General features: G+C 40.0%; 1 protein-coding gene across 1 annotated transcript; it reads left to right on the top strand.

Annotated features, from left to right (window-relative positions):
- Positions 1-4,514: 4,514 nt before the first annotated feature.
- LOC122762642 (sia-alpha-2,3-Gal-beta-1,4-GlcNAc-R:alpha 2,8-sialyltransferase-like) lies at positions 4,515-15,404 on the top strand. Its single transcript, XM_044017832.1, has 4 exons — positions 4,515-4,830; positions 9,512-9,631; positions 10,536-11,093; positions 12,928-15,404. Exons 1-4 carry the CDS (start codon positions 4,667-4,669, stop codon positions 13,208-13,210), a joined length of 1,125 nt encoding a protein of 374 aa, XP_043873767.1. The 5' UTR covers positions 4,515-4,666; the 3' UTR covers positions 13,211-15,404.
- Positions 15,405-20,725: the final 5,321 nt, after the last annotated feature.

Raw genomic sequence — 20,725 nt, 5'->3', positions numbered from 1 at the left:
ACAAGGAGACGACGACGACAGCACAGACGTCTGGAGATTGAACATTCGTGGTCTGACTCTGTCTGACTGTGGTCAGTATGGCCTTGTAGCACACACACACACACACGCACACACACACACACACACAGCTGTTTGCCGTCGAAACGATGAGTGATGTACTGTTCGTCTGCTGTCCTCCATCGATACAGTGGACATGACAAAGCACTGCAGCCGACTCCATTTACACACACACACACACACACACACACACACAGAGCCGGTTCAATCTTGAGGTCGTGATGATGAATTATGAAATGTGGAAAGTGGATTTTTCAGCGTGACCTTGGACGTTTACACTCGGTGTGTGAGCTCATCGTCAGCTGACGTCCTCACTGTGTTCACTCTGTAAACACAGGATTCAAGTGTTCACACCGTGCACACACTCATACACTGAGACCACGTGAACATTTTAGTCCACTTTCTTAAGACAGACCGGTTTCAAGGGGATATTTAACGTTTTACAAAAAAAAGAAGTCTAGTTGTATATGATGTACTGACATATAGAAGGAGCTGACTTTGCTGTGAGCGCCCCCTGTGCTCCCTCATGGCATCAAACACAGCAAACCTATTCTATGCAAAGGAAACAACACATTTTAGACACTTAAAGGTACAGTGTGTAAGATTTGGCCACATTTATTGATGAAGTTCCACACTGCAGCTGATACGATACGATACGATACGATACGATACGATACGATACGCTAAGATACGATACGCTAAGCTAAGATAAGATACGATACGGTAAGATATCAAAAGATATAATATGCTAAGCCAAGCTAAGCTACGGTACGATAAGAAAAGATACAATACTATAACAAAAGGTACAATACGATAAGAAAAGATACGATAAGATAATAAAAAGATACAATAAGAAAATATACAATAAGATAAGATAATAAAAAGATACAATAAGATAAGAAAATATACGATAACAAAAGAAACAATATAATACGACAAGATACAATTGTAAGACATTTAGGTGCCATTGGTGCCACATATTTTTCATGCAAATTTAAATTCATCACAAAAATGTACTCATATTGATATTTAATATTATTTATAGTATGTGAATCCTATTTTCAGAGCAGTTTAAGTGATGGGGAGGGTTTGTTTGTATCTGTGTGTGTGTGTGTGTGTAATTTCACGCTCCCCTGATCGTCCAGCACCAGCCCTCCACTCAAACACCTATTGATTATGAATTGACTCCGTCTTGAGTCGTGAACTCGGCTGATTGGTTTCATATCAGCGTTCACTTGAAAATCTGATTAACTTGATTCACGGGTTCATTTTTATTTGAGAACTCATGGACTGAGCAACAACCAGAGACTCAAGTGAGGCTATTGCAGACATGTTTCAGAATTCCCTTAAATAGCCATCAGGGGGCGACCCCACAGGTTTATATGTGAAAATGACCCAACTTTGTACGTGGTTTATGACTTCGGTGAACATTTCCCTAAAGGAGTTTCAGGTGTTCTTCAATAGAACATGGTGTTCATTTTGTGAATTACAAGACAGGGGGTGATTTGGGGATGGGCTAAGCTGTGATTGACAGCTTCCAATTGGTGTATCGCATTCACCTAAAATCAATTTTAATAGGGCTCTGTTTTTACGAGATTTTTTATTTTCGTGGTCTGTTTTTACAAGATTTTTTATTTTTGTAGGCTTTACGAGATTTTCTTCAGGATCTGTTTTTACAAGATTTTTTATTTTTGTAGTCTTTACGAGATTTTTTTCAGGATCTGTTTTTACAAGATTTTTTTTTACCCGGGGTCTGTTTTTACGAGATTTTTTATTTTCGTGGTCTGTTTTTACAAGAATTTTTTTTACCCAGGGTCTGTTTTTAAGAATTTTTTATTCCCATGGTCTGTTTTTACAAGTTTTTTGTGGTCTGTTTTTACAAGATTTTTTTTTTTCAGGGTCTATTTTTATAACATTTTTTCTCCCCATGGTGTTTTTATGCAAGTTTTTTTTCATGGTCTGCTATTATGAAAAAAAATTTTTTTTACTCAATTTTTGTTTTAAAGATTCATTTTTCGTGGTCTGTTTTCCTCAGATTTTTTTTCGGGTCTGTTTTAACGATATTTTTTTTTGTGTATTTTTTTTTCAGGATCTGTTTTTAGGAGTTTTTTTTTAAAAAAACAGATCCAGGAAAAAATCTTCTAAAAACAGAGCCTTTTAAAAAAATTTTTTAGGTGAATGCCGTACACTTCTCAGCCAAACAAAAAGTCTGTGTCAGCAGTAAAGCGTCACCCTATTTAAGTTCAGCCCGAAAAATATTTCAAAATAACTGAGACTGTCCTTATTTTAAACCAGCAGCTGCAACATGGCCCACTTAAAAACACAGCTGAGGGACGACACAGATGTGTGTGTGTGGCAGCGAGAGACATTCGATTTAAAGCTATATACGTTCAAAAGTACTGTGTGTCTCAGACCAGTAGAAAGGTCATTGTTGAAATGCCAGCAGTGTCTGTGGGTGTGTGTGTGTGTGTGTGTGTGTGTGACATCTTCACACAGCCTCTTGTTGTCTTGTCTATTTGTGTTTTGGTACAAACATGTGTGCAGAATGACTGACATTAAAGAAACCTTCAGCAGCAGCAGAGAATGTCACTCTGTTGATCCGTATCAACAGAGGAGAGGGGAAGGTGCCAATTTTGAATCCTCGTATAATGTATATAATCTATAGATCAGAGTCTGGAGCTGCTTCAAATGCTGCTTATGGCTTTAAATCTAACAAAAAATACAAACAAACAGCATTTTCCACCTGGAAAGTGAAGTTTGTAGCCTGCTCTCTCTCGCACACCAAAGTCCATGGAGAAAATCATCGTTTTTAGCTTGCGGAGGACGGAGCAGCTGCTGGTCTACTGCTGCCTCGTGTGGTAGGACTGTGTCATTAAGGTAAATCCAAACAAACAATTTCAAACACAGAAGTCACAAACTTAGTGATGGACGTTTGAATTTATTTTTTTACAGTAATAAGTGAAACACTTACAGGAAGACTGATGATGGGAAAGACTGAAGTAACTCCTTTGGATGCTGCGTCGTTTCCAGGGCAACACCAGGATACAGTTATTCTGTCACTGTGTCATTCTACCGTCATCCACACGCACACAGTTCCTCATCTAAGCTCTTAACCTCTTATACTTTTATTTCTACTCATGTCAAGTCTGTTTTAAAAACCTTTGCAACTATGCGTCAAATTCCTCTGTAAGTATTTTACAGTGGAGACAAACTCCACCACTGTTTTACACTCTTGAATTTTACACTCCAGATTAAAAAATTGTTTACGTTTTTTGGCAACAGGAAGTTCACAGACGTCACCAGGCTCCTGTTGGACGACACCAGCTGTCTGTAAATCATTTAGAAAGAAGACTCACAACCATTAACTCCTCAGTAACAATGTGTATTGTCATTATTATAAATCAAGCTAATTTTCCCATAAATTACAAAATAAAAACACAATTCTTCTTACAACTGGTGGACTCGCCCCCTGGTGGCTATACAATATACTTTAACTTCCTGTTCAGCTTCAGGAGGATCCTGGAAGACGATGTCCTTTTTATTTTTAATGATATTTATATATGTGGTCTCTGTGATTACCGCGGTACAAGAGCCTCGTGAGAGTGAGTGAGTGAGGAGGGAAGGAGGGAGTGTAGAACTTTCCCACAGGCAAAACTATCACTCTATTTACTGTTATACATGATAGACATTATGATTAATGTAACCTCCAGTCTGTGTGTACGGAGCATGTGCTGTTCTTAATCAAAGGACAGTTGTCATCAAAGCTTTGCTATCAAAGCTCTTTTGTTAGATGTTAACCTTCATATGTGTCTCTAACTAAACTAAACTAATTATCAGAGTTTATCTCTAACTAAACTAAACTAATTATCAGAGTTTATCTCTAACTAAACTAAACTAATTATCAGAGTTTACAACCTAACTACACAGTGTGTCCCGCTGTACTTGTTCTGGTTGTTTATTGAGCCGAAAGGATCAGTTTAGTAAAAATCTGGACACTGAGGATACAGATGAGGATACAGATGAGGATACAGATGAGGATACAGATGAGGATATAGATGAAGACCAGGAACCGCATCCCCCTCTCTTCTCATCTGATCCTTCATATCCCCAGAGAAACCTCCAGGATCACACGCCTCCTCCTCCTCCTCCTCACTCCTCCCGCGGATAATGCACGTCCGCGCGTCACATTCCTGCGTCATTTCTTTCGCGGCCGCGTCCCAAACCCTCCCTCTCCTCCTCCCCCGCTCGCGCTGAGGTTGTAAAATCTCGCCACTGCTCCTCACGTGACCTCCACCGCCTCCATGACCTCTGTGATTAATAAACCCGCGGCCGCCGCGTCCTTTACGGCCTGTTTATGTTTATGCGACTCTGCCGCTGCCGCGCTGACGCCGCCTCCGCGCAGCTGATGAATCTGGACGCTACGTCCGCGCGCAGCACTGCGACTGCGCTTCCCCCCCCGCTATGCGTAAAACGCGCGCGTCGTTTCCGCCTTCGCTTTGCCGCTGATGCGGCCCTTCGCCATCTCCTCGTCCCTCTCCTCCTCCTCCTCGGTACCGGCCGCTCACCGACCCCTCAGCCGTCGCTGCCGCTCACGCACAGGGGCAGCAGGATGGTGCGCATCGCCAGCGCGCTGGGGCTCGTCATGTTCAGCGTGGCGCTGCTCATCCTGTCGCTCATCAGCTACGTGTCCATCAAGAAGGACTTCCTGCTCAGCTCCCCCAGATACGGACCTAATGGAGGACCCAGGATGTACATGTTCCACGCGGGGTTCCGGTGAGTCCAGGCCCGGATCAGCTCAGTGTTTTACTTCCATTACATCCTGTCATTCATGGTGCATAAGCTCTGTATGTTCCTGAGGCGTCAGTGTCTGCTGCTGTGGTGCATTTAAAGGTCTAGTATGTAACATTTGTGCTGGGTTTTTTTTTGGACTGAATTTAATAATCCATCCATTTCTATATTTATATAACTGTGTTAATGCTTTAAGATAAAAAATCGCAGCGGTCGCAACAAATGGGAATTTTTTTCAAATTGTGCCACCTAAGCTTTTTCTTTTTTTAACCCTTCTGTTTCCATTACGTACGTCTCATTACCGTAACTCCTGGACCGTTTGTGATATCTAGGAAATTCAAAAACTGTGGACTGGCGATCTGTCCAGGATGTGACCCCGCCTTTTGCCCTATGTCAGCTGAGATTGGCACAGCACCCCGTGTGGCCCAAGACAGGATATCGGAAGGCAGAGACGTATAGCTCTGCACCCATATTCTTGTCATTACGGTAGAACATCAGGACTTACACAGAACGACCGTCCAGTCACAGAGGAGATTCACCAGAGTGTCACACGTTCGTGACGACGCCAGATATGGAAAGTAAAAGTATGTGTGTGATGCAAAAAAAGGCGAATAACATTACATGTGGTGTGACGGCAGCAACGGATCAACCCGGCATTCACACCAGAAGCACCAGAAACTGGGAATGACGCATCTCAGGCTAATTGTTGTTAGCAGCACCAGTCAATAACAGTGCTCTTTGCAGTATTTTGGGAACACAAACAGCGTAGCACCATGTGTACTTTGTAAAAAAGACTGAAAAGTGAAACTAACAGTAAAAGTAGCAGAGTGGCAGCCATCTTGGAATCATCAAGTCAGGGTTTGTCACTGTGTTTTGGAAAATGAAGGAGTGATGGAATCCTCAGTTCTTTTACAATCTGAGGTCTGAACATTAGCTGCCACTTCGTCTTGTACCTATATGATTTGGTTTCCAAATTAGTGACGAGTTGTTGTCACGTCAAAGCCAGTTTGAGTCTTCCTCTCATCTGTCAAAATATCCAGTTTTTTAGCCGATAGAGCAGCACATTGAGCTTAAACACACATTTAATGACATGCCATGTTTTTCTTTTATACTTTAGCAGCTTCTGAGTTAGCGTAGGTTGAGTTAGCCAGCTTGAGTCCAACTCTGGTCGCATATCTGGGGTTTATTAGTCCAACTTAGCTACTACTAAGACATTTTAAAGGCTGTTTTGATGTGTTCTTAAAATATCGTAGACTTGAACTGACACAGATGTCCTGAGGTGAGCTTTAATGAAATCAGATTTTCTGCTGATGATCTAATTACCTGACGTGAATAAACATCAGGTCACATTATCAGCAGCAGCAGCAGCAGCTCTCCTCCTCCTCCTCCTCCTCCTCCTCCAGACGAGGCACTAATGCGTTTCTTTGGCTGATTGTTGTCCTGATTAAACTGGTTTGAATATTCTAGCCTACATGAGAGTGTGTGTATCAGGCTGAAGGAAAACAGGGCATCTGTCACTTAATCCCTCAGCTGTGAACTAGATCAGCTCATTCACTCACAGCGACTCTCTCTCTCTCTCTCTCTCTCTCTCTCCACTTCCTCTCTTCATAGCCAAGTATTTCATTCTAAATATAAGGTATTTTAATGACCTAAAATAACCTCTGTTTTTTTTTTTTTACAAATCTGCACAAAAGTTAGTCAAACTAAAGTTGGGAAGTTGATATCGGAATCAATTGTAGAAGTGTCCTAGACTTATATTTTCTTGATTGTCCATCAGGGGGCGACTCCACATGTTTATGTTTACAGAAAGTTTACAGAAAGTCTAAGTTAATCATTATTTTCAGATCTTCTTCAAAACAGAATGATGCCCCTTTAGTAAAGTAAGGTTGGATTTAGAGTCAAGTAGACAGTAAATTGATTGACCGTCAACCAGGTGTCTAGTAGTCGGTTGTGCTGTGGACGAGCGCTCAATCAGGCTCCACCCCCTGCTCTTTAAACACGGTTACTTCATTGGACCAAAATTGGTCAAAAGTGGAGGTTTTACAACAGGACTTTACAAACCTGCGAGTGACTTTACCATTTGTTGTTTTCTGTAGAGCAGGGACGTCAAACACAGCGACAGCTGTAGTAATATAATAATATACGAAGTAATATACGAACCAGGCGTCATGTTAAGATATATTAGTTAAAGCAAAGGATACTTTTTTCATGTTATTCTGTGGAATAACCTCAGACGAGGCTAAATATCAACAATGGACGACTGTTTCAAATTTCTATACACATCAGTTAGTGTACTCACAAAAGAACGGTAAATATTGTTGAAACTTGTGAATGATTTTTCCATTGAACTCAGCAGTATACCAGTGACTTGAGGTACAAAAAAGCTCTAGATGATCACAGGTTTAAGGGATCGTTAAAACTTCAGAAAACACAAACTATCCCTTTAATATGTCTCGCTGTGTACCAGGAACACTTGGAGGTCAGAAATCAGAAATTTCCACTTCTGACATTGAACAGAAATGCAGCATAAATCTCAGTTGTCCAGCGCGTGTGTGCAGGTCTGGAGGTCGACGCTAAAACAGCGACGATCTGATGAAGGTCCTCGAGGCCACTGAGATGCCTCTGGCTCTGATTTACAGCACCAGAGCCACGTTCATTTTCCTGCCGCCAGTTATCATCGTCCCTCGCCTCGCTTCTCTGTCACCACAGGCCAAGGTTAGGCTCACAGTGAGTTAGATGTAGAGGAGAGCAGCATCTCCATGAGAAAACAGAACAAGTTGCTCAAGTTTGATGCAGAGTTGTTGGAGAGTCTCATCCTCAGGACCGTGGGTCTGCGGCTCAGTCAGTGGACGCATGGTCCGTCTGCACTTCAACATGTCACCACAGAGCAAATATTTCAAATGGACACGCCATTTTGTGTCCTCAGGGATCACACTTTCAGAGACACGATCATGTTTACACTCGTCTACACTCGACCACTTCCTGTTTCGTGGCAAAATGGTGGCTACATTCAAAATGGCTGACTTCCTGTTGGGTCAAGTTCATGTTTGTTGACGTGTTCAGGGTCAGTCTCTTGTGTCAATCTGTTATTGGCAGATCAGTCAATGTATCTTGATAACTTTTTTATCTTTAATGTGTCTTGTACAAAATGACTAACTTCCTGTTGAGTTGATGCCGTGGTCCCAATCGACTTAGTTTCAGCAAAGTCCTCCCTGTTTTCACCTTTTGGGGTGCAACTGAGCAACTTTACAATTCTTTCACAACTCACCAATGTTTAATACCTGCGGTGCTTTGGGGCGTTCTACTTTTGCTGTCTCTTGAATGTCATTTTTAAGGTAAGTGATAAAGTTGATAAAGAGAGTGAGTGTATTTTTTTGTTTCTTGCTCCTCGTCGACGCTGCAGCGAGAGGCCGCCTCGCAAACCAGACCTGAGGTGAATACAGCGTGCTAACGTTTTACAGCCGCACTGCATTTTTTCTATCTATCTATCTATCTATCTATCTATCTATCTGTCTATCTGTCTATCTATCTATCTTGCCAGCAATCTAGCTTGCTAGCCATCTTGCTAGTAGCAAGGATAGCTTGATACTCAGCCAGCTAGCTGAAAAATTACCTTCCCACACAACGTCTACTGTTTCTCAGTTACTCGTTGTAAAGAACTTAGTTTCTGAACCAAAAATCACGTTACTTGTCCAAAGTGTTTCAACCCTCTGTGGTGTTTTTTTGGGGGTAAAGAAAAAAAATGAGGTTGATGTTAACCATTTCCTGTTTATGACTGTGGTGTTAGATGTAGAAATGATGGCGCCAAATCAAGGATAATTAAAAAAATTTGTCAAAAGTCAAATTTAAAAATGAAAGGTCTGAAACTATACACACTATAAAAGTATTTTTAAAAAGTTCATGTTTTTTTTGTGTAATTGGTGTCAGGTGTGATGTAAAACTGTGCTAATGATTTAACTTTCTCGACGCGCGGTCTGTCTGCTGCTCGGTGGACATTTTGTCCACGTTGTACGAAAGCGTACTGAAATACTTGAAAACAGAGATGACTGTTGAGTTGTGTGGGAAGAGAAATTTTGGGAGACGGCGTTGCTTCTGCAGAAAACAGATGAAGCTAATTCACTGTTTGGTTCTGGTTATTTTAATCATGTTGTCTGATCAGACAGGTTCCAAAAATGTCAAATTCAAATCAAAACAGTCAAATAATTACACAAATCTTCATCTTTGACACAGTGTATTAATTTTAGCGATGACTTCAAGTGGTGCGGTGTGTTCATGTGCGATGACTGCACGTAATTCAACATTTTTAACGTATAAATCAGTTCAGTCCTTGGTGAGCAACAACTTTTACGCTCAAATCCAGTGATTTGTGTTCAACCTGTCTGATCATGTGACATTCAAAGGAGAAACGCTCCAGCAGAGCTGAATAAGATGCTTGTTCTAAAGGGAAAACTTCTGCCTGTTTGGAACACGACTTACGCATTGTTTTGATCTTTTCCCGGAGCTACAACGCCGAGAAGCAGTTCACAAGAAAAACAATGTGCTAATAAAAATCCTGCTTCTACTGCACGCTCTACGCAGACTCTGCATAAGAACCGCTCATGGAAACTTCTTCAAAAAAACCTTGAGCTCCTGTTGTTTTTTTTTTATGTTTTTCTCCTGTGTGTAGCTCCCAGCTGGCGATGAAATATCTGGATCCGGCGTTTTCGTCTCTGACCAACTCTCTCAGCGAGGACCTGCTGAACTCGTCCAGATGGACGTACAACAGCACTGGGTTTACACAGCAGAAGTAGGTCCCACCCACGCACACACACACACACACACACACACACACACACACACAGATTCTTTACCATCATCGCAACATCTACTGCTACTGTAAATTTACAATAAATCCCTCTTCTCACACTTCAACACCCTCATATCCATTGGTTACCACTTAGGGTGCCTGACAATGAGCTAAGGATTTAAATTAATGTATTTTTCCAATTTTATATATGTATGTAACATGTACTGAGTGATTACTCAGTACATATTACCCTATTTTGTTTCTTTATTTTAACATTTTAAGATAGTAAGGCGTGGTTTATTTTGAAATAATTGGCTCAATTGTCATTTTATGAATTACAGACATTATCGATACTGAATCTTGCCGTGTACGGACACTCGGAGTCACGCATAACATGATTGCAGACTTGAAGTATGTCTAAGATATAAGAGTATATTTAAACGGACTTTTCCAACTGTAGAGTGAAGTACGTAACTTGCTCACTCTCCCACACCAAACTCCATAGAGAAAATCAGCAATTTTACCATCACCGCATACAGGAGATGTCGATCCACTTCTGCCTCCATCAGTGAGTTCACATGTGTTATTTTCAAGCTTCTGTGTTTGAAACACGTCGTTTTGATTTACCTCAGTGACTAAACTCAAGATACGAGGCAGCAGTAGAGCAGCAGCTAATGTGTCCCTCGGAGCTAAAATCACTGATTTTCTCAATGGAGTTTGGTCTGATCTAAGTCAAGTCAAAACTATCGACAAAAACTAGTTACTATTGAGTTCATCTCTGCCTTGAACTCCTTGAGTTCTTTCCTTGAATCCAGGCTGCAGGTAAACAATGTATTTGTGGACGTTTATGCCAAGAATGCAGTGACGAATATATAATAATATAATATTTTTTTCTGTTTTGCAGACAAGAGATCTCTCAATACATCGACATCCCCCACAACTTCACACTGACGCGGGACGCGGTCAGGATCGGACAGCTGATGCATTACGACTACTCCAGCCACAAGTACGTCTTCTCCATTGGCGAGAACTTCCGCTCGCTGCTCCCCGACGCCTCGCCCATCCTCAACAAACACTACAACGTCTGCGCCGTGGTTGGCAACAGCGGCATCCTCACCGGCTCGCGCTGCGGACCGCAGATTGAGAAGTTCGACTTTGTCTTCCGCTGCAACTTCGCCCCAACCGAGCTCTTCAAGAAGGATGTCGGGCGGCGGACCAACATGACGACCTTTAACCCCAGCATCCTGGAGAAATACTACAACAATTTGCTGACTGTGCAGGACAGGAACAACTTCTTTCTGAGCCTGAAGAAACTGGACGGCGCCATCCTGTGGATCCCAGCGTTTTTCTTCCACACGTCGGCCACGGTGACGAGGACACTGGTCGACTTTTTTGTGGAGCATCGAGGTCAGCTGAAGGTCCAGCTGGCCTGGCCTGGAAACATCATGCAGTACATCAACAAGTAAGAAACACCAAGAAATACTCGGAAAATCAACATCATTTTAACTCTATATTATCTTCAGAATGTGTTTATTGATTAAACTCACCGTTAAACAGCCTTTTCCAACAGGACATTTCGGGTTTGTGTCAACGTTCAACGTTTTTAGCTCACAGGGAGCCACAAGCTGCCTCATTTGGTCACTTTGGTGAATCTGAACGAACCATTTCAAACACTGAAGTCACAAAAGGAGGCAGAAGTGGATCGACAGTGTATGTGAGCTGTGGTGCAAAATCAGAGGTTCACAAAGTGACACAGACTTCAGTTTCCTCTTGGACAACAGTGGGTGATGGTGTGAAAAAGTGGCAAATCTTAAGACAGTATATGCATAAGTTGAAGTATTCTGTATAAAAACATACCTTTAGTACCTCGTAAAAACACACAAAAACTCAGGAGCAAGTTTTTCTGAGTTTTTATGTGTTCATTTAATGTTAATTTGACTCTACCCACTGAAACTACTATTAGTTAACCTCAGAACTTCCTGTCTTGATGAATTCAAAATAAAAGCCTGAAAATAAAGGTTTTCCTTCTCTAATACTGGAACAATTTGTTTTATCAAGTAAAAACAACCAGACTTTATGTTTTTACCACATTAACCACCAGAGTAGATGTTACTTTAATAATGAGCACACGTGTATTTTGGTTTTTCACATTAAAACGATTATATTTTATGTTCACATCCAGTTTAATCCTATACATCGTTCATCAAAACCCCAACACTAAGCCGTTGCCGGATGAAATGACTTCAGTTCGCTAAATAAATATATGAAATAATGCAGTCACTGGGGAGTCCTGCGCCGCAGCATCACAGAGGGGGAACCTCTCCAAACCTCGCCTCTAACAAAAGTGTCTCCATGAATCGCGGAGGAGCTGAAATCTGTCTGAGCAGCTTAAATGCGGCTAATTCTTCCAGAGCAGGTAGATTTAATGGGATTGTTGGAGATTAAGCTACTGTACGAGGTGTGTCTACAACACTAAGCACCAAAACTTAAATCCCCCCCTACACACACACACACGCAGTCACAACCCTGCACCATGCCTTTCACTAAATGCCTCTTTCTTTTTAATCCGGCTTTGGGGTTTAAATCCTCTCTGTGACATATAGAGATCACGGTTCTGTACAATACGGGTGCATGACGTCAGCGCGGTTCCAGAAAACCCTGCAAACACGAGTGGACACAGAAATAATAATAGAATAATAGCTTTATCTCACTGTTGGACAGACTTTTCCCACTGGAAACTAAAATGTGTGTTGGCTTGTTTCGTCATTCACGCTCCCACACCAAAGTCCGTGGAGAAAATCAGTGAATGTACATCACAGCTCACGGGTAGCTGCAGATCCACTGCTGTCCACTGCTGCCTCTGTCACTTCAGCGTTTAACGTCAGATATCCTGTTTTCAGAAATTCTGCGTTTGGATTTAACTAAGCGCAGCAGACCAGCAGCTCCTGTGTCCCTGTGACCTAAAAACACAGATTTTCTCTATGGAGTTTGGCGAGGGATTTAGAAAATGACACAAACGTCAGTTTATCCCTTAAAAATAAAAATAAGATCATAAACTAAGCAGTCTAGAATTAAATACATTTTTATTTGCACACACACACACCTGTTAGTAAATTTAACCAATATTACACACCAGTAGTGAACCAAGCAGAACTTATCTAGACCCTGACCTTTCCTTGTGTTTGAACCAGCAACCCTCTGGTTACAGGCCCATTTCCCTTCCTCTTGACCATGTGCTGCCCTCTATTGTCATTGAAAAGTTAAGGGTTCTTTCTCTGGTTCATTTCACTCCACAGTTACTGGAAAACCAAGCAGTTGTCGCCGAAGCGCCTCAGCACCGGGATCCTGATGTACACGCTGGCGTCGTCCATGTGCGACCAGATCCACCTGTACGGCTTCTGGCCGTTCGGCTGGGACCCCAACACGGGCAAGGAGCTGCCGTACCACTACTACGACAAGAAGGGCACCAAGTTCACCACCAAGTGGCAGGAGTCGCATCAGCTGCCCGCCGAGTTCAAACTCCTCTACAAGATGCACACGGAGGGACTGCTGAAGCTCAGCCTGTCCCACTGCGCTTAGGGCTAACGCGGCAGCATCTGCGGCTTCAAGCTCCGCCCCCCTCGCAACACTTTCTCTCACCAGGGCTGTCAAAGGGACACGAAACTCAAAGGCTGGGTTTGTCAAACTCAAAATCGTAGACTCGTAGCCTCAAAGGAAACACACACTCTGACACTCGAGAAGAAACTGTTTGTACAAAACTGTGAAAACCTTCGAGAAACGATGGACAGTTTTGTTTTCTACTGCCCGAGAATCTGACGCTGTGAAGAACTTCTGTCTGCAGCTGAACGCACGTTCGCCAACGTTTCCATCACGGACCCATTTTTTTTCCATTGTTGATTCTGTGAAGATTTTCCACGTGGTAAATATTGTCTCATATCGTGGATCATATTCTGGTTATTTTGCTAATCAGCACTGAAGCAATGCGCTGTTCTCGATATGACGTGTTAGCGTTAGTTACAGTCCGATCAACCTTTGTGTAAGTGTCACTTTAACGCTTTGACGGTGGCCATGTCTTTTTCCCATGCTGGCGTGTCTGTCACAGAAAGGGTTGCTAATGTTGCTAAAGCTGTGGCGCGCCAAGTTTACGTTCAAAGTCAATTCACAGACGATGCGATGCGCACGTCAGAATCTCGTCCATCGCGCCTGACGCTCGAGTTGAATGATTTTGCGTACTTGCCCGCAGGAGGAAACGGCCGTGTCCGACATATCTTAGACGCCGTACTGTTAAAAAATCAAACGCGTGCACAATTAAGCGTGATATGATAAGCTAAGCTAACCTATAGCACCTGTGCTCAAATATTAGCATAACGTATGACGACGGAAAAAAATGTGTTATCTCTGCCACAAGCAGCGTAAGCAACAGCGCCACCACGTTCAAAGTGGTCGACCAGTGTACGTGTCTGCGATCTCTGAGCCCTACAGATAACGTCCAGCAAAGAATTAGCCTCCTGCGGGGAAACAGCCAATCTTTAAGAACAACCGGCAACGAATAAAGCCCGCTTCTAGTTTGTTTTACACACGTGTGAGATGTGAAAATAATTTTTGGAAATTACAATCGATGACCACTTTTTCTTTTTACAGTGAGCTAGTTTTTGGCTAATCTTTATCAAAAGCTAGCTGCGTATAAATGAATATATAACAAAAGGCTGGCAGTTGAAGGATGATTGTTAAAAAATGGAAAACTTACAACCTTCATCTACAGATTCTGCAACACATGATGTTCCTCTCTCGCGGACGTAAGGGTGATGATAAAAATGTCGTTGGATTTAGTCAGAAACACTTGGATTTTTCCTCATAGCATCACAAGAATGTCCTCATAGTACCACAGAAGTTTGCATCAAACGTCTTCTGATGTTTGGTCTCCAACAGTTGGTCTACTGCTGCTTGGAGAACAGCTAACATTTTTTCCACACCCCCTGCTGGTGTTAACTCAAATACTTACGCTATCGAAAAACACAATGTGGGAGAAAAGTACGTTCCTCACAAAACCTTTTTGAAAAACAGGGTCGCACAATAGTCATGGATTGGTTCTTGACTGACACTGTCCACTTACTGTTTCTGCGGAAAATCTGCTTTTTAAACCACGCCAAACCAGCGTTTAAGAGGGCACAACCCTAATGCAACCTTGGAAAAAATGATGATGTCATAGCCCCGCCCCCTCTCAGTTCTACATTCACAGTCACCATCTCTGTTGCCGTCGTCTTCCTCTTTTTGTGTTTGGAGTTCGTACACAGAGCGGAAGCCTTGCGCGAATGCTCTTCACGTTCTTCTTCTCCAGTCTTTGCGGTATTTCTCTGGCAGCAGTGTCACAGCGCCACCTACAGGCCTGGTGTGAATACTACAGTATTTAGAGTGGTTTTGGGAGGTTCCGTGTGTATGTGTAGACATTTCTCGAAACAATAGCGTGTTTAGGTGAAGACTTTTTAGTTAAGAGATTAAAAATCGTACTTTTTGTCTTTGTTTTTCTCGGAACGACAGATGACCTGCGTTGGTTGTCTTCCTCGTGACAGAGGCCTGTGCTCATGGGCTCGGGTCTGATCCTGCTAATTTGATCTCAGGACGGTAACAACGTGACCAGGAGTGAAAACACACTTTTATACATGTACAGTACATTTTGAATTAAGGTAACTGGTGGATGCTGCTGTTAAATTAATATAGACTAACCATAGATGCAAATTTATTTTGTTTGACATGTTCAGTTCCTTTGATTTTATATATATATGTATGTATATATATATATATATATATATATATACACAGTATATTATTTATAGTATATACTATATATTATATACAGTAAGTTAAAATAAGTAACGCTGACATATCACCTGATAAAAATCAACATTACTATCATTTGATTTGATAATAACTTTGCTTTCATGTATGCCTGCTCCAGCTGTTGTTTCTTCTTCTCCAGGTTTTCTTCTCCTTTAAATTGACAGTTTAGGTTTTTCAGTGCTGACTGTGCTGAGCGCCCCCCTGTGACCCCCTTGTAACAAAAGGCTCACGTGATTTAATCTTTGTCTACGACATTTTAAGAACACAGTCACCACTTAATCTCACTGTTGGACGTCATGTTTTGACTAGAAATGGAAGTTTTGTTAAATGCTCATGTTCCTGTACCAAAGCCCATAGAGAAAATCAGCGTTTTTAGCTCGCAGTGACGCAGGAGCTGCAGGTCTACTGCTGCCATGTTTGGTAAATTCGGGTCACTGAAAATTAGGATTTCAAGTACCCAAATCAAAAGAATTACACCCTAAATGAATTTGAATTCACTGATGGAAGCTGGAGTGGATCAACAACTGTGTGATGTGACGTAAAATCGCTGAGTTTCTCTATGGACTTTGGTGCAGGGAGAGGTGAGTGGTTTACAAAGTGACACAAACTCAAGTTTCTAAGCAGAAAAGGTTGTCTAATGGTGAAATGAATATATACTGTATATAAGCCAACATCAATTTTATTTATTATTATTTGACTATTGCAGGATTTCAGGAGATAGGGGGCGCTCTCAGTTCAGTCACGGCGTACTATGTTGCAGTATCTCCCACAACCACAGTACAAGAAACTCTTAAATATCCCTTTAAATTCAAATTACTTTTTTTTTATCAATAATGTATTGATTCTAATTTAAAATGATGAGTCATGTTTGGTTTCATGTCATTTTAACCTGGAAACAGACACAAGTTTGCGTCATATTTTGAAATATCCAGGTATTTTGTGTATTTTTGTTAAGGATTTTTGTTCTTAAAGGGGCAGACGTAAAAAAAATTTGCCGTTTAAACAAACCTGTGATTTAAAAACTAGATGTTTACTTAAAGGCACGTGTTTTTCAGGTATATGAAATGATGTGATTTATCATATTTATTTTAGTTGTTCTCATGTGTTTCGTTGTTTGCTGAAGAGAAAAATTGACTATTTTTCTAACGTGTGGGTGAAGATCAGCTGTTTTTTTTTCTGTGAAAATGTCATCTCTGTGACTTGAAACGTGACATTTTCAGGACCTGGACGAAAAAGATTGTTATTTTCTTGCCTTGAGCTCGTCACAAACACCTTTCTATTTTTTTTTAAATGAATGTATTATTTACTATTCGAATGGAGCGCAGTTTCTTACAACATCCATACCAGTATGTCTTGAAGAGTAACATATACTAACACTGCATTTAGAAATCACACACAGTATCCTGTAGATGAACAAACTATGCTTTAATTTAACGATCTGATACTTGAAATCAAAATATATCTACTCTGAATTTATTTCATTATTAAGTCATTAAAATGAATGAAATGATCAATTTGACAAAGCTAGCACTGTCTCGTTGTTATATATATATATATACATATATATGTATATACATATACATATATATATATATATATATATATATATATATATATATATATATATATATATATATATATATATACTAAAATGTACAAGGTTTCTTGAATGCAAACTAGATTCCGCAGAAATGATTAAATTTACCAGGGTCTATGAATGCATCTCACTGTGAACTCTGCATTACCCTTACTAACTCTCATGGAATTTTGAATATTTAAATATATGACAACTAATTACCGTCGAATATCAAGAGAGGCCAAACTGTAAGTAAAGAGATGTATTGACTAGCCACCAGGGGGCGACTCTGCATCTGTATTTGTTGCCTCTTTGGGTCTTTTTTTCTGTCCCTTGTTAGGACCAGAAGACCTCATGGAGACCAAAACCTGGTCCTAATGAGGCAAAACGTAATTTCTTAAGGAATTGGTTCAATTTAAATTTGGTTAAAGTTTGGGATACAGCTTTGTTTGTGGTCTGTCCAGACTTTAGTCTGTGTCGAAAAAAATTTACATTTTGGATTAACAAAAAATGTTTTATTGTTTTTTTTTGTTATATTTTGTCAATGTTTCATAATTTCACAGTGACATTGCTCTTTGACTAATTTAAGCCCCCCACACACGCACACACACACGACTCTGTGCTGTTGGTTTTCGGATTTTAGGGAGGAGTGTGTGTGTGTGTTTGTGTGATGAATTGTCTCAGAGGTCAAAGGTTAAGGATCATCCTCGGAGCAGTGATGCTCAAATGAAGGTGAGTCTCTTTGGTTAAAGAAAAAAACAAACGCTGTTTGTCTGTTTAATGCTTTAATTTAATCCTTCTTCAATTATAATTAGCTATCAGATAATAAGGTTATTCATTAAAAACAGATGTTTGACTTGTTCCACTTTGTGGTGCGACTTTGAAATAAAGTGAAAAACATTTTATTTGCACACACACATTTATCACTCTCCTCTCCAGATGAATGATGTCATTATTTCTGCACCAAGATCAGATGTGAAATAATCCATAATAATTGTTAAGACACTGATCTTAATCCAAACCAAAATGAGTCCTTACACCAATAAATAAGGAACAACTGAATATTTACATTGAAAAATAGATCAAATGTAAAAACCTGACACTTTATTAAATACAAAATTTAACAGTTTATTTCTGTGTAACGTAGAACATTTGAATGAAAAAAAAAACAGAATTGAATGTAGGTCAGCGTGTATGTAAATCACAGAGGTCAGATGGCGAGTGCCAGGGGTGGACCTCTGACCCCTTGGGTCCCGCTGCCTCGTGTCAGCAGCTGCTAACAAAGAAAAACCTGCTCGAGCAACAGCGGGATTTAAACACGTCTTTTGTTAATTGACAGATTTCTTTTTTTTCATCTGAATAAAGCAGTTTTGTAAACAAAGGTTTGTGTTAGGGTCACTTATAATTTTAACACCAGAGGTAAAAGAAAATGATTACTTATTGATAATTTCAAATATCAGTGAGATGGAATCATTTTGTTTTGATCTACTGTCACGAAAAGCATGAAGATAAAATTGTACATTCGAATAACCTGAAATTTTAATGTCAAACAAAGTGAGATATTTAAAAAAAAGTCACAGAATAAAAGAGTAAGAGAAAAAAAATCTTATTTTTGTCAATTTATTGGCAACTTAGTATACTATGACTTTTTTTGTCCAAATTTAGACAAAAAAGTCATACTTTAGTATGTCATCCAAAATTTGACAAAAGTCATACCAAAATTCTACCAAAGAAGTTCAGCCGTAAGTGCTGTCGTGGCCGAGTGTTTAAGGTGGATTAGAAATCCATTGGGGTCTCCCCGCGCAGGTTCGAATCCTGCAGACAACGATGTCATAGTTGTCAAAGAAAAAATGGCATGGTCTGCCAAAGAAGTCATAGGTTTGTATGTCGACAAAACAGTCATACTTTAGTATGTTGTCCAAACTTTGACAAAAAGTCATATTTTAGTATGTTGTCCAAAATTTTAAATAAAAAAAGTCATACTCACTACTTTAGTATGTCGTCCAAAATTTGACTGAAAAAAGTCATACTTTAGTATGTCGTCCAAACTTTGACAAAAAGTCAAAAATTTTATATAAAAAAAGTCATACTTTAGTATGTTGTCCAAAATTTTAAATAAAAAAAGTCATACTGTTTTGTCGACAAAACAGTCATACTTTAGTATGTTGTCCAAACTTTGACAAAAAGTCATATTTAGTATGTTGTCCAAAATTTTAAATAAAAAGTCATACTTTAGTATGTTGTCCAAAATTTTAAATAAAAAAAGTCATACTTTAGAATGTTGTCCAAAATTTGACTGAAAAAGTCATACTTTAGTATGTTGTCCAAACTTTGACAAAAAGTCATACTTTAATATGTCATCCAAAATTTGACCGAAGAAAATCGGACTTTACTGTGTCGTCCAAAATTTGACAACAAGTCATTGTAGACTTTTCTGGCAGGCAAAGCTATTTATCTTTCATTCTATTTATCTGTTTATTGTTGTAATTGGTATCAAAGCACTGTTGCCTTTAAAGTGCCTTTAAGGTGCATTGTCAAAGCCATTTTTTGTTATATATTAACCTTCGCATGTGCCTTTGTAAATCTATCTATCATCAGAACCTGTACGACTTGTCGGTTGTACAACCTAACTAACTTCTAACAAACTGCTGTCTAACTAACTACTTACTGTCTAACTAACGGACCGCTGTCTAACTACTAACTGACTGCTGTCTAACTGCTGTTTAATTGTGTATGTGGAATAAACCTTCAGAAAGCCAGTCGAGTTGTACCCGCCGTACTTGTTCTGGTTACCCTTTTCAGAAGGGAGCATTGAGCTGAAAGGATCAGCCAATAAATATCTGGACAGTCATAGTATACGTCCAAAATTTGACAAAAAAAGTCATACTTTAGCATGTGACGTCCAAAATTTGACAGAAATTCAAAATATGCATCCAAAATTTTATCAAAAAAAAGCATCTAGAAGTGTTGTCGTGGCCGAGTGGTTAAGACAGAAATTCAAAATATCCGTCCAAAATTTTACCAAAAACTCATAGGTTAGTATGTCATCCAAAATTTGACCAAAAAAACTCATACTTTAGTATGGTGTCCAAAATTTGATGTTGTCAAAAAGTCATACTTTAGTAGTCCAAAAAGTCTTTAGTATGTTGTCAAAATTTGACAAAAAGTCAGAATATACATCCAAAATTATAAAAACATCAAAATATGACAAAAATTCATAATATGCGTCCAAAATGTTATCAAAAAATGTGGTCACCGCGTTGTAATGGCCGAGTAGGTTAAGGCGATGGATTAGAAATCATTAGGGTCTCCAGCGCGCGGAGTTCGAATCCTGCGACCAACGATGTTGTAGTTGGCAAGAAAAAATGCCATAATCTGACAAAGAAATCATAGGTTTGTATGTCGACAAAAATCAAACGTCATCAAAGTCATACTTCAATATGTTGTCCAAAATTTGACAAAAAGTCTCATGCTGTATATGGCGTCAAAATACTTAACAAAAGTCATACTTTTAGCATATGGCGTCAAAATTTGACAGAAATTCAAAATATGCTTCAAATTTATCAAAAAGGAGACAAAGTGTTGTCGTGGCAGTGGATTGAGCTGATGGATTAGAAATCCATTAGGGTCTCCCATGATTCCGAATCCTGTGATGTCATAGTTGTGAAAAAATGGCATGG

This window comes from Solea senegalensis, unplaced genomic scaffold (assembly GCF_019176455.1).
Source record: "Solea senegalensis isolate Sse05_10M unplaced genomic scaffold, IFAPA_SoseM_1 scf7180000015893, whole genome shotgun sequence".
NCBI lineage: Eukaryota > Metazoa > Chordata > Actinopteri > Pleuronectiformes > Soleidae > Solea > Solea senegalensis.
This window is presented reverse-complemented; position numbering and strand designations above follow the sequence as displayed.